At 42.1% G+C, this 15,272-nt stretch overlaps 1 protein-coding gene across 2 annotated transcripts in view; it reads right to left on the minus strand.

Annotated features, from left to right (window-relative positions):
• The window catches only part of AOAH (acyloxyacyl hydrolase), a 177,719-nt gene that overhangs the window by 37,583 nt on the left and 124,864 nt on the right, over nt 1–15,272 (minus strand). For both annotated transcript variants that reach the window (XM_068550049.1, XM_068550048.1), the window contains one exon: nt 14,657–14,739. In XM_068550049.1, the coding sequence (XP_068406150.1) occupies nt 14,657–14,739 (83 nt within the window). The remainder of the gene's footprint in view (nt 1–14,656; nt 14,740–15,272) is intronic.

Raw genomic sequence — 15,272 nt, forward strand, 5'->3', positions numbered from 1 at the left:
ATAAATGTAACTATTCTGGGTACCTCATATAGGTGGAATCATACCATATTCGTCTTTTTGTGTCTGGCTTATTTCATTTAGCATAATGTTTTTAAAGTGCATCCATTTGCAGCATGTGTCAGACTTTCCTTCCTTTTAAAGACTGAATAATATTCCATTGTATGTACATACCACATTTTGTTTATCCATTCATCTGCTGATGGGCATTTGTGTTGTTTCTACATTTTGCTATCGTGAATATGCTGCTATGAACATTGGTGTGCAAGTATCTGTTTGAGTCCCTACTTTTTAGGTAACTGAAATTGTTGGACCATATGGTAATGCTGTGGTTAAATTTTTTAGGAATCATCACACTGTCTTTGTTTCCTTTTTATAGTGAGGCGGGATAGTATTAAATATGCACACAGACATACAAGTTAAGGGCAGTAATTTCATCTCAGCATGCATGCATGCATTCATTCACCCTCTCCATTCATTTGTTGAGCACTTGCCATGTGCCTTGCACATAGTAGGGAATTAGCAGATGAGTTGGACACAGCCTCTATACCTGAGGATTAGCATCTGTGGGGTTAGACACATAACAAGCACTGGTGAAAGGTTTAATGCAACCAAACCCAGAAATCTCAATGTGATTTGAGCCTATTATCTCGGCTCAGAGAAGGTGCCAGATTTCACAACACCGAGTCATAAACATAGAGACTCAAAAGTATTTCTGGGCGTGAGATGGCTCCCTCTTGCTCCCAAGAGGGAAGAGAAGGAGGGCAGCCATTGGGAGCCTACGATGGCTCACTCATCTCAACGTCTGGGCCCTTCATCCAGTGCCAGCCCCAGGACTCTCATCTTCCCATTTTCAGTAAACTAATAAATCAGGAGGTGTTTAATTCTCACTCTTTGATTTTTCTCTTAATGAGAACCGAAAACTAATGAAAGCTCAAGCCATGAATGGGAAAAAAAATTAAAGGACCAGGTCAGGCCAATAATTTTCCTCATTATCCAGAGTACAGCTGGGAATGTGAGGTGTAGAGCACCCACAGAGCTTGAGGAAAATGGAAATGGAAACCTGTCACGGCAGGCCACATGGGCAGCCCCTCTCTGGACCCACATCCCTACATCCCTCTGCTGCTAAGGGCAAAGACGGCAGGCCAATGGCAACGGCTTGCAGTGGATTTAAAAGTAGCAATCACAGACATCCACCCAAGGAGAGAGGAAGTGCCCACTCTTCCTTACCCAAATGTTTATTTTTTCTGGTGGGTGTTTATAACAGGAGCACAGAATTTTCTTTGCTCCAGAGTTGTGGCACCTTCCACGATTTCCATTTCCTTTTGGAAATCTCAGTTTTATGAGATTATGTAATGAGTTTATGTAATTCCCATGTCACTTCCTCTTCTTAGTCCCCCTTTCCTGTCGTTCTGCTATCCCTTTGCCAGCCCCATCATCATTTGCTGTCTCTCTCCCTCCCAAGCTCTCTTTTCTCTCTCCTCCTGTGTATAGACTTCCTCTCGGCTGCTGATTTTGTTGCGGCTGCTGCTACTATTACAGAAAATACTTCATAAAGTAGTTGGAACAGGAAGATGTAAGCAGGAGAGAAAGACAGCTTCTAGCCTGTGGGATGAGGCAAAACAAGGTGAGCATTTGAAGAACTGGTGCTACCCTTAAGAGGTCCATACCTGGTCTCTACAATAATAGTTCAGAGAAATGGAAAAGTTTTGACTCTGAAATGGGGACATTTAATTTATTTGTCAAGGTGGTACAATGGAGAATCTACCTGTCCCCAATTAAGAAAAGAATAGGGTCCTTATTGGCCACAAAAGTCTGAATTCTGGCTCATTCAGTCCCTTTTAAATAAGGCATAGTGCATTGCAAGGAAAGAAGGGTTTCCCATAATCTCAGCACTGATTGTCTTTCATGAGTAAATTTCAGGTTACATTCCCACTGCTGGATCAGTGTTGACCACAGCAGCAAATGCTTCATATTCTGGACATTTGAATCAACTGGTAAGACACTCTTAACGGTCTTCTAAAAAGCCTGTAAGTTTTTGTTTTTGCACCTGGCCCAGAGTAAGTGCTCAGTCTCAACTTCTTCATGGGGTATATTTAAGTATAAGTATAATAGGTCTTCTTAACTTAATTCATTCAGCAACATTTATGGAGTACTTACTATGTGCCAGGCATTGTAATAGATGCTGGGGACACATCAGTCAATAGAAAAGATATGGTCCCTGTTTTTGTGAGGCTTAGAGTTATTCATAAGGAATGAACATCAAGTGTTAGGGATTCTGAGAAGCCCTGAAGAAGTGGTATTAAGCTGAGCACTGAAAGAAAAGTAGGTGCTTCTTCTCTTGACGTCCTAAGAGAAGAACTTGGCAACTAATTCCCAATAAAATATCTGATGCTTTCTAGACACGACTCAGAAACAAATCTCTAGTTTAATGCCATCCTTGTTATAACTCTCTGAATAGGACAGGGGCAGATCCAGGTTTTGGGTTCTGAAGATTATATAATTTGGAGGACCCCCTTTAAGGAAAAGAACACAAAACACAAAAATGAGACCTGACACAAAGAGAAGCCAGAGTGCAAAGAGACACAAGTCTTAATCAATTGTGGTTAAATATCTCAAGTTGGTAAATTTTACAAATCCATGTGGTTACCAGGCAAGTGAGGGGCCCTCAGGCTTCAGCATCACTAGTCTTATAACTCTGCCTCTTGGCACTCCGTAGACGTCGAGTGCAAAGTCTTAGAGCATCAGCACTAGGTGGGACCTTTGAGAGTATGTGATCAGGTAGCCCACTTTACAGATGAGGCCCAGAGAGGGAAAGAGGCTTGCTCAAGTTCTAACAGCTAGCAATCAGCATCTCAGCTAGTAACCCATTTCAGGTACCAATTACTAGACATTAGTAATGACTGAAACAGATTATTTCAGTTCTTAAATGAGAATATGTGAATTATAAGATCTAGTTCTTATATGAGAACCTGTAAAAAGGACTACGAGGTGCATTTTGCAACCACTGCTATAAAATTTTTTGTCAGATAGTTCCAACATCTGACATCTGTTGGTTTTCTTTTCCCATGTGAGTTGAGATTTTTCTGGTTCCTTATATGCTGAGTAATTTTGGATTTTATCCTGGGCATCTTGGATATTATAAGACTCTGAGCCTTATACTTTTGTCTTATTAGGCAATCCACCCAGTTAGGTTCAGGTGGCAAGTTCTAACTAGCCTTCTGGGAGGTTATGATTTCAATGTCAGTTCCACTCTCAAAGCCTCTGTAGTGTTATTCTGATTTGTCTCATGTCTGTGCCACTGAGTGGCCATTCTGGGACCTGGGCAGTGGTCTATGTCCAAGTTGAGGTCTCAAAGTCTTTGGCATGCAATTAAGGATCAGATCTGTGCATGTGCAGCTCAAGAGGAAGCCCAGGAGTTCACACACAACTTTCTGGGGTTGCTTTCCCAAGCACCTCCCTCTCTAGGAGCTCCTCGGTCCTTTCTAGTTCCTTGGGCTCCCCTCTTTGGTCCTTAAGCCCCAACTTTCTTTCCCCCACTCTCCTGTGCACGTCTCACAAATTAACTAGAGATGAGAGGACAGAGTGAGAAAATAAGCAATACGGGATCTGCCCCACCCTCCTGGGAGCACAGCTCTTCTAACTGGAGAGACTGTCCCCCCACCCAGAATTCTAGACACTTCCTCACTGCTGCCCTGTCACTGCAAAGAGACCCCTTTCCCACTTCTAGAGTGAGAACTAGAGGGTTTCTTCTGATGCCATCTCTCCATGCCTCTGTCCACTTCTGGGTTTGGGGCAGCATTGAGTCTAGGTTGGGAGATATCAGAGGACAACAAAATGCCAACTGCTGGTTTGGCTGTACTCTTCATTCTGGTTTGCTTTGTCTGTCGGCTACTATTTTCTTTCCAGCGTCCTCCAATACCTTTTCCATATCTTCTGTCCAGGTTTTATAGCTGCATTCAGTGGGACAGACAGCGTGGAGTCTGCTTACTCCATTATACCCGGAACCAGGAACCAAATGCATTATAGAGAGTATAAATAGTTCATGAAAAATGCGGTGTCATACATTGACCTAAAGTCAATCTAATAATGCTATTTAACTCTAATTAGATTTTAAATAATACAGATTTTGCTTATAAATTTAGGAAGCATTTTGAAGAGTGCGATTTGTGTAATCCAGTTAAAAAATCAGCCATGAGAAATTTAAATTCCTTTTTTTCTCTAAAAATCTTTGCTTGCAATAAGCAGAAATATTCAGACTAATACATTGACTAATACACTAATACAATAGACTAATAGACTAATACAAAACTTAATAACTGTTTGTTGTGACAATTTCTGATGGTGTTTCTACTACCGAAAAAGCTTTCAGATTCACAAGTGTGGTTCTGAATTTCTGTGACAAACTAGATAAATGATTCCCCCAAACATATATTTTTTAAAAGAATATAACAGCCTTCCCAGAGCGGCTCTAATCTACCTCCTGGTCTCAAAACTTGACATAATTTCACAAGTATCCTTCAGCCATGCTGAACTTCTCTCTTCTTCTTCCCTAAGGATATTTTGCCCTTGGAGCACCTATGCACCGAGTCACCATCTCCCCATGGTTTTTGGATTGCTATTTTTTTCTGCAAGGCTCTCTGCTCAAATGTATCTTCTCTGAAGTTTTCCACTCCTTCTCCAGGCAGAGCTGTGTCTCTTATCTCCAGAGGCCTCAACCTACCTCTATTTATTTTACAAGAACCATAATTGTTTCCTTCTTTGTCTCTCTTTTCTGTTTACTTATGATCTCCTTGAAGGCAGGGACTTTGCCTTGTTCACCCTTCTGTTTCTAGGAGCTATTGCAATATTGGAGAGGAAAGAGAGGGAGTGGTGGGGCAAAATCAAATGAAAAATGTGAGGAAGGGAAGTAAAAGAGAAGACCAGAGGTAAAAGGCACCTCCCAGGAGGCTCTGAAACTGACAAAACCCCGGCAAGTTCCTTTAAACTATCAACACAAGTAGCAGTGAGCTTTCCTTATGATGTCCTTTATCTCAAGTCCTAAACAAAAGGGATGGATTGAAAGGAGACCCCTTAGGACTTCAGGAGCCCTTGCCATTGACAATTACATACAAAAGTGTAAGATATTTGCTTCTGAATTTGCCCTCTGCAGGTGTGCTGATTCAAGAGGTACAGGATGAAAATCTTGATCTAACAGAAGAATAGAAAGCATACACTCTTCATATTATAATCATTGTCAGGTGCCTTGCTCCTACTTGGATGAGTTGCATGGAACAAGCAGAAGCCAGGAAGGGCTGCATAAATAAATCCTAAGAAATAGTCCCATTGGAATCAGAATGTCTCCATTCTTTAATGATTCTTTGGAATTCCAGAAAGTATTAAAAATTGGAATGATGTCCTCTAATAAAAGGAGGGAAATGTGTCCCTCTGTATAAAATGTGTCACACCGAAATGTTTCTCTTTCAAAAGTCTCTATTATAATTAAACTTTGTATCTTGGAGATACTTTTGGTCTTTGAGAGAGATAACAAGTTTTGATGCCTGTAGCCCTGTAAGCATTTGCCTTTTAGATCAAGCATCTCAAAAATCGGTATTAAAGTCTTTCTTTGTTGTTGTAACCACACTGGATCATGGCTCCCAAACAGAAATGTCCTAGTTGTTTTGTTATAAGTAATTTCTGTTATCTCCTGTCAACATCTTGGGTTGAGAGGAAATATTTCTACCCAGTGGTTGGGTTCATTAGATAATTATTGAGGGCCTATTTCTGTTTGGCAAAGGTGACTTCTTTGCTTCTTCTAATACTCTGTGCCTTTAGAAAAAATTGTCTTAACATTTTCATTTTGAAATGATTTCCAAAAAGTTGAAATAATTTCCAAAACTCAATAATTTACAAAAAGTTGCAAAAATAGAACAAAGGATTTGCACATACCCTTTCATCCAGATTCCTTAAATGCGAACATCTTTCATAATCATAGTGCAATGATCAAAATCAGGAAATTCACATTGGTACAATATGTTGTCTACACTAAAGACCTCATTCATATTTCACTATTGCCCCATTAATGACCAGGGCCAGGATCCAATTCAGGGTCACATGTGTTTAGTTTCATGTCTGTTTAGCCTCATTTAATCTGGGCTGATTCCTTAGTCCTTCTTTGTCTCTCATGACCTTGACACTTTTGAAGGGTACTGGCCAATTATTTTATAGAATGTCTTCAATTTGGGTTTGTCTTATGTTTCTTCATGATGTAATTCAGGTTATGACTGAATAGAGGCAAGAATACAGTAGCAGTTGCTCAGTTAGTTTAAGGTACAAAACATTTTTTCTTCCAATACAGAGATCTTATGGGGTGGGAGGGTGTATAAAAATAATAAGCCCTTGTATGTATAATTGAATTCAGCTAAGCCTGGATTAATACTCATTTGCAGTTTTTCTCTTCATCCTTCTTTTACTTTTTCCTTGCCTCTGTCCCTTTCTGAGAGGACGACTTTTGATAAAGAAGGCTGACACAGAATGCTGGATCAAGGTATCTAATTCTGACATTCACCTGCCTCCAGGGCAGAGACTGGCTGTCCTAGACAGCAAGATAGTGGTTTTAGCAGCTAGAATCCAAAAGGGGGACAGTATGGCATGGTGGGGAGCAGGGACAGACATGCTCTGGTGTATCTGGTAGGAGACAGACACGAGTTTAAACTCTGCCAAGCTAATGGACCTTGGGCAAGTTACTTAACTTTGCTGTGGGGTTTAAATGGTGATAGAGTATGTAAAGTACTTAGCATAATGTCTGGCTTAGAGAATGTACTTTCTACGGACCAAATATTTGTTTCTCTCCAAAATTCATACATGGAAATCTAATCCCCATTGTAATGGTATTTGGAGGTGGGGCTTTTGAGAGGTGATTAGATCGTGAAGATGTGCCCTTATAAGAAAAAATGCCGTTCTAAGAAGAAGCCAGAGAGCTGGCTCTCTCTCCTTCTGCCATGCCGCCAGGGGATGCAACGAGAAGCCAGCAGTTTGCAACCTGGAAGAAGGCTCTCATCAGAACCTGCCCATGCAGGCACCCTGAGCCTCCAGACCTGTGAGAAATAAATTTCCGTTTATAAATTACCCACCCTGGTACTTTGTTAAAGCAATCTGAACTAATTAAGCAGTACTTAATATTAGCTAAAGTCTGTAAAAGTAATAATAACAATAACCACTTCAAACAACTCTCCAGCTGAATCTGCCTATCCTGCTAACAGATGCCTTAGAGGGCTGTGCCCTGACCAACGGTCCTTGGCAGTATTTCTGAGAGAAACACGATTAGCTGCCTGGAGACTGGAAGGACATCAACCTGTTCCTTCTGGCTTGGAGTAAGGCCTGAAGAGTGGTGTCTCTGTGCCCAGGACAAGCTCCTTCGACAGTTCTTGTGCTTGTTGAGGAATCAAAATCCTCTCAGTCAGGCCTAAGAGCAGGATGGATTTCTCCCCCGTGTCTGCTCTTGTTAGACCACCTCCCAGAGGCACCTTCTGTCCTTCTGCTGGACGCCCAGGGCCTGGTCAGCTCTCAGGAGCTATTCCTCGCTTTCGCACCCTCTGACCTGTTGGGCATCAAAGCCCTAGTTCACTTTCCCTTGAATAGTTGCTGACCATTAGACTTGGGACGGGGTTGAACTCTCAAATGGCCACAGGGGCCGGGTAGCTAAATCCATGTGTGAATGGAACAGAGTGGGAACCTCGGCCAAACACACAGCACATGATCCACCTGAAGCGGGGGCCACTACTCAGTGCCAACCCATTGTTGCCAGGCAGGAGCATGCTTGTTTACCAGAACTGCTGATTTTCTAAGATAAATAGGAAATTGGATTTTTATGTAAAATCTCTTGATTATTAAACATCAGCAATAAACCACATTAAAAAAACAAAAAACTTAAACATGGAGTGAGTCTGAGGATTGCTAGTCTAAGACACTCTGATTTAGGGTTTCAGAATCATAGAGCTTGGATGGACGTTGATTATCCTGTTTAAGCCCTTTATTTTAGGGAAACTGAGGCTCAGAATGGGGAAGGGACTCACTGAGGTTATAGAACCAGCCATTGAGGGGTCAGGACTTGAACATGGTCTAGGCATGCATTAACATTTAGTCTTTTTATCCTCTGTGTCTATAACAGCGACTGGTGCTCAAAAATAACTGTAGAATTAATGAAGCCATGAAGGATCATTCTCATGAATCTGGGGCTCGCCTCTCCTGATTTTTCACTGGAGAGCAACAAGAGAGAGTCGTATTATCGTGTGGGATATGAATAAGGTTGTTTTCTTTGCTCATGTGATTGACATGTGAATCTCATGTGCTTCATCCCAGAGCAGCAATGTGTAGGAGAAACAGTCCAAGAGTCATGAGAAGGAGCCCTGAGCTGGACTCACAGTTGTCATGGACGCGATGTGATGTCCCACATCATGTAGAAATCCCCTCTCCTCTTCCATCCCCTCCCCTCACTCTGATTCTGCTCCAAGGCCTCCTCCTCAATTTGCCTTAGAAACTCTTCCCTCACCCCTTCGCTGCCCAACTTCCTCTTCTCCTCTTCACCCCACCCACTTAGACTTCCTAAGACTTTATCCTGTAGATGGTCTGAGTATGAATTCCACAGTCTGCCCTGAATTTTGCCCCTTTTTTTCTAGTTTCTCCTGGTCTGTCAGATTCTCTCCCATTCTTCAGATGGTTTAACCAAAGGCTAAACAAGGGAACCAGCAAGATGAAGTTTTTTGGGGGGTGTGGGGTATGGAGGGTGGGTAGAGAAGTTAAGAAGTTCAAGATTGAATTTGGTTTGTGGCAAGGGGATTGGGGTGTGGCTGGGTAGGTGAGGGTGCAAACACATGCACTTTCGCAAGTGTTAAAATTCTCCCTTTTTCGTATCTATATACTTGCAGTTAGTCCCTTGCTCCCCACTCTCCCACTAAGTGGTGAGCATATGGGTGCACAGAGAGGGGCGACCTCTCACTGTATGGATGGGCCCCTCCAAGAAGACATGCTCTTCAGCACTTTTGACTTTCTGAAAACAAAACAACCCCAAACAGGTGTTGACACCAAGGTTTTGCTAAACTTGCAAAAATAAAATGAGGAAGGCTGCAAGTGAAAAAGACATTCTGTTTCAAGCCAGTAAAGTCCTGCTTGCAAACTGTAAAGAGATCCTTGGTGCAGCCCCTAAGACCATCGGAGTGCCCTCCTCTGCAGGCTGTGTGGCCATGGAGACTCAGGGCTGGGATTTGCTTGTTTCGTAAGCAGATGAGTCTTGTTTATTTTGGAAGTAGATGCCTTACGAATTTTTCTTTACTTTAAAATACATATCGATATTGAATATCATGTTAACATTTGCTTTTCTCCTACCCTTTATTTTAGATGAAGCGTAATCTTGTCACTCATGGTTTTTGCCCACCATGGAGGTATTCAGGTTGGCAAGAGATTACTGTGTGTGCTTTTCTTCTCTTCAAAGGTTACATGTAACTCCTGAGAGTTATTTAGTTTAAGAAAAAGTGTGTCAGCTTGACAAGTCCCTACTACGTGCAGCAGAGGCTCAGCTCAGGGCTGGGAGTACAAATTTGGTTCCCATGCAGCTTGTCCTCACCGTCAGACTGGGAAGCCAGACTTAAAGCAAATGACTCAGCTACAGGCGAGGAAATGCAACAACAGAGGCAGGGACAAAGGGCTTATGTGAGGGCTGAATAAAAGCTAATACTTACTGAGTCCTCTCTGAGCTGGAGGCCCAAGGCCCGAGACCTTTGCTGAGGTCCCAAAGATTGGAACGTGCAGCACGGGTATAGGAGGTGGTTTTGGGGTCCACGTTTGCTGTGTTGGCCTCCCCAGCTGAATATCGACTGGCATCCACGCCTGAAGCTCTAGTCTCTGAGGGGTGATCATTGCTGGGGAGAAGATGACACCCCTCATCTGCTTCTGCTCCTTCCAACATGTTCTAGAGCTTCCAGCTCAAGCAGCCAAGACTTGTTCTCCAGCCCCTTCCACCCACAGCTTCCACCTCTTGCCTCACCCATCAGCAGGGGTCTTCCACTGCCCCACCCTCAGTTCTCACACCGTCACCTTAACCCTGCCCTTGCCCATTGTCTCTTCCAGCCTCTCTAGGGGAGCCCCGAGCCTGCTCCCCAGGCTGCACCCGCCTCCCATTCCCCAGGGCTCCCTCTGCAGTCCCCTCATTTCTCCTCTAGCCTTCGCCCAGATCCCCTCTGTCAGTCTTAGATCTGCCAGTTACCAGTTTCCATCACTGCCCACTCCCATCCCTAGCCCAGCTTCTTCCTCCCAGAGGAAGCCCCTTTCTTTCTGCCAGATTCTCCTGGTGGGGCTGGCAGCCCCTCCCCTATCCCCATTACCTTCCTGCTTGCTACTGTTCCCAGGGGCCAGGGAACTCAATGCTAGATGTCCCTCTTTCTGCCCTTGAACTCTGGGAGCCACAGGCCTTCCCAACATGGACATGTGTTTTTTAAATTTATTTTTGATTTTTCAAATCTACTTGCTTCTTTAAACAAAAATTTATATTGAAAAAGAGACTGATTTTTTTAAATGCTGAGTAAATAACAGGACAGGTGGTGGGTGAAGTTAGCAACAAAGATGGACGATCAGGAAGCCCTGTATTTCCCCATTCAACCTTACCAGGCCCCAGTGAAGTTCAAGTATGGGCTGCTATCACCCCCACTTTGCAAAGGGAGCCCCATCTGGGTTTTGTGATGAATTCCTTCATGTCATGTGACACAGTTTAAGGAACTGGCTTTATTGGGGAAAGGACAAACTTACAAGGCTGGGTTTGTCCCCTGAATCCCATCATCCCACTGAGTTCGGGTGCAGCCTTTCCCCCAGGAGGGCGGGGTGAAGAATCCCATTGGAGCTGGCTTGTTGCAACGGCAACAAAGAACGAGATCTCGGGGCTTCCCTGGTGGCGCAGTGGTTGAGAGTCTGCCTGCCAATGCAGGGCACACGGGTTCGAGCCCTGGTCCGGGAAGATCCCCCGCGGAGCAACTGGGCCCGTGAGCCACAATTACTGAGCCTGTGCGTCTGGAGCCTGTGCTCCGCAACAAGAGAGGCCGCGATAGTGAGAGGCCCGCGCACTGCGATGAAGAGTGGCCCCCGCTTGCCGCAACTAGAGAAAACCCTCGCACAGAAACGAAGACCCAACACAGCCAAAAATAAATAAATAAATTAGTTAATTAAAAAAAAAAAAAAAAGAATGAGATCCCGGCGTGGCCTTGGGCAATTGTGCTCATCCAACCGTGATCCCCATTTTATAGATGCAGAAACGGACCAGAGAAATTTAACAATTTGTCCAAGTCACACACCAAATCCAGGAACTAAATTCAAAACCAGTCTGCTATTTTATGCACAAAGAAAAAAGACTTTATGAAGTAACAAGGAGGGGAAGACCTCTGTTCTCTGGGCTTCACCTTGTACCTCTGAAAAGTAAGGTGATGTTCTGTGAGGACCCAGCCAACCCCCTGGTGTTTTGACCCTTTCCCCCTTCAGCGCACTCCCTTCTGCTCCCCACCCGAGCCGTGTGGGCACGTTGGGAGCTGTAAGGGCTGCTGCAACCCATCTCCTTTGCTGATTGTAAAGAAGGCTTAGCAAGAAACTTCCTACGCTTAACCCTCCATGCCAGAGAATTAGTACCCAAATTAAAATGACTTCAACAGTTTACATTTTAAAATACCTTATAATCACTGGCAATGGTTCATGGTAGAGCTATCTATAGAAATTTTTGAGATCTTGTGCATAAACCTCAAGAGGAAAACAGGAGCTGTTTCTTTAATTCTTATTACACAATTTTTAAGAAACGTTTTCATATTCCATTCAACTTTTTCTTCCCTTTTTCCTCTTTCTCTCTCACTGGTTCTGAAAAATAAGTGTAGACATAAATATGCAGGCTATAGAAAGCTGACTTTTTCTATATCTAATAAAAACCTTGGGGAGTAATTGAAATGATTTGGCACTGGCAGTCAGGTTACATGCTGCATAATATCAAAGGAAAACTCCATAGTGAGGAAAGCAGCAGAAAACAGGAAGATGTGCTGGAGAATAAAGCCAGAACATTAAATAATGAGTAACTATCAGAAACTTAAAAAATTTTTTTTTATAATTACATCCTTAGAAAAATAGTCAAGAAGCATCTTCAAAGAAGTTATACTAGACAAAGTGTACACTCTCTGTATTTCTAAGGACTTTGAATTTAAAGAAAAGAACAGAAATACTCCTCACCCCCAACTCCATTCCTGCATCTATTCATTAGATAAAAGTCTGACAGAAGCCATGGGTTTCAATCAAATTTTGACACACATGTTTTTTCATGATTAGGCTATCCTCCCATCTCCTTTCTCCCTTTTTATCTCCACGATCTGAATTTTAAAGAAATGCTGTCAAGACAGTGTACCACAAAAGGAGAGATGTCTACTATAAATTGTACTGAGTACTTTTCAGAGAATTTTACTTTGGTCTTTTAGATTTTTACAGAAGATGGCTGCATTCATTGTGGGAACAAAGTGACATTGAGATGACATGTCTGGGTCTTGTGAGAGAGAAATGCTGGTGTCACAGGCACACGGGGAGAGCGCAGCTTCCAAACTGCATTTCTGGCCGAATCCTATCCCTTATTCTGCACCCTGACATGGGCTCTTGGCTGGAGACCTTGGGCAAGTTCTTTACTGTTCCTTCATTCAGTTTCCATCTAGATTTTTTTTGGTTGTTATTTCTATATAAAACCAAAATCTGTGGGAAACAGAAATATTAAAAAAAATGAAAACTATCACCCATAATTTATCAAACATAATGATTTTGGTGTATTTTCTACCAATTTTATTATGTACAGCTAGTTTTTTCTTTTCTTTTAAAAATATAGTAGAAATTAAATTATACTATCCAATTTTATACGCTAATTTTTCTTTTGGCGGTGTTTTGTCTTTCTAAATAAAAATATATGGACTTTTAGCCCTCATTTTCTAGAGCTGCATAATATTCCACATGGTGTTTTTGGGTTCTTTGTTTTTACAGTCTATACTGACAGAGAGATTCTGACAGCACTGGGACTGTTTGGATATCTCATTAAAGGAAAAGAGAGAGAGCTATAAAGGGTCAGTATTCACTTTGTGTCTATGATGATTCTTAGCCAGGTTGCATGACAACTTTCCAATAAATTGTTGGTCATGTTCATACGCAGAGAGACAAGGCTGATTTCTTTCTGTGGGTCAATCTCGGATCATAGACCAGTGACTGTATTATCGTTGTTGGTGTCTGAGTGGAATGAGATAAGCTGGGTACAAATTCCAGCTCTGCAACTTTCTATTTCTGTGATCTGGACAGGGCTCTTGCTTCTCTCTATGCCTCTGTTTTCTCAGCTGTAACAGTGTAGATATTACAAATTCCCAATTCTGAGAAGCGTATTTTAATACATTTGATACTGGGTTGAGCGCTGCAATCAATGTGTACATTGCCATTTTTCTTTCCTTTTTCCACCATTAACACTCTCCAGAGCTAATACAATCAATGATATCTTAGAATTGAAGTAATATAACATGTAATATAATAAATACTTGCTTTATAATTTGTTGAAAGGATTAGGAGAAATATTATACATAAATTGTTCTTAGCATTTGGTAAGAGATCAACAATCAGCTATTATTGTATTAGTAAGAAAAAAACTATGTTGTCCTTAGAATAGAACATTTGTTCTGTGTAGAATATATATGATAAACAATACATTATTTGTAGGTCATATATTTAGATAAAACTTGTACTGCTTGGAAAATTCCTTAATAGTCTGTTGATTAGAGATGGCATAGGGATGACAAATAGGTTTAACTTTATGTGCCAAGTCTAATCTGTTGATGATGATTGTCAGGAGTGCTGTGTTGTGAGAATCGCTGAAGCAGAATAGCAGACAAGAGTGCCAAGGTGGGTTAGTTAATATCTTCCCCAGACTTCGGAAGATGGAGTGGCAACACACAGACTAAGTGTTTGCCATCTCTGCATTATGTGTCACAAAATATTACTTGGCAGCTCATTAGGTACTAGCCAGGCCATGGTTTATCAATCAGGAGTTTCATCAAAATCTTGTGGACTGAATCTGGGTCCAAGGTGGGAGGTGAGAACCACACAGGTAAGAAACAAGCCCAGAAGACACAGATGTGTGGGAAACATGGGCAGCTGATGGAGACAATACCCTGAAAACACATTCCTTTTTAAAATGGCTTTGGGGGATTTCAGCCACAAACGCTTAGCTATTTTTCTTAAAACTCCAGCCCCAGTAGAAATGTGGGAGACTCTGCACCATAAGGGAGGGCAGAGTCTTTGCAATGACCTTGATTTCGCTCAGCCCTTGTTCTGCAAATGCTCACTTAGGTCTTGACTCCTGAGCCTTGATGCCCTGCACCTTGGCCTTTCTAGAGCTTTGCTCTTGGATGACTAAGGTGACCCCGTGGTCTCTACCTTAACGGCATCTTGTCTTGTTCTCTTTTGTTATGGGTAAAAGGCTTTAAAAGGGCCCCTCTCTCCGAAAAGGAAATGGTATTGAAAAGGGGGACTGTTCATTTTATTCTGTGTTTATTATCTAATCCTCTGCTTTTGTGGTACTTATGAAATAAAACGCAACATTAAAGGCACATTGGTGAAGTTTAAATGGAACACTACATACCATTTCTTGAAATGTTCTGGTAGTCCCTGTGATTGCAGTGGTTTCTTTTCCGTAAACGAAGGTAAATGGAGTTTTCTTTAACTCTGAAAGAAATATACACGTGTATATTTAATGTCAGGACATTCACATGATGGAGTTAAAAGAAACATGGTTTTATTATGATTTTTTAAATGTGAAAATGAACTCAGAAAATCAAATCTCTGCAGGCACATTTTCTCTAAACTGTCAATACATTATTAGGAGTTGTTATAAGAAACAGTTCTACAAAACGGGTTGCGCTGATGTGATAAGATCAAACTTTTCCTTTTTTTTAATGAAGACTTCCAGTCATCCCTTTCTAACCTTTTAACCAAGAGCTGCTGTAAGTCTCTTGAGCAACTGGTCATTTTTAACAACTCGGTTATTTTGAACCTGACCATGTTCCCTTTCTTCTTTTGGTTGCTGTGAAGCTGTGGCAGACACTCCTGTTGTCTTTCAGATCCATTTCTCCCCCTTCATCCATTTTAATAGAAGTTTCAGTAGGACATGTGTCTGCCCCAAATGATGACTGCTTTACTCAGCTTCCCTTGCAGCTAGGAGTGGCCACTTCACTAAATTCTGGACAATAAGATGGAAG

The sequence above is a fragment of the Eschrichtius robustus genome, chromosome 8 (assembly GCF_028021215.1).
Source record: "Eschrichtius robustus isolate mEscRob2 chromosome 8, mEscRob2.pri, whole genome shotgun sequence".
NCBI lineage: Eukaryota > Metazoa > Chordata > Mammalia > Artiodactyla > Eschrichtiidae > Eschrichtius > Eschrichtius robustus.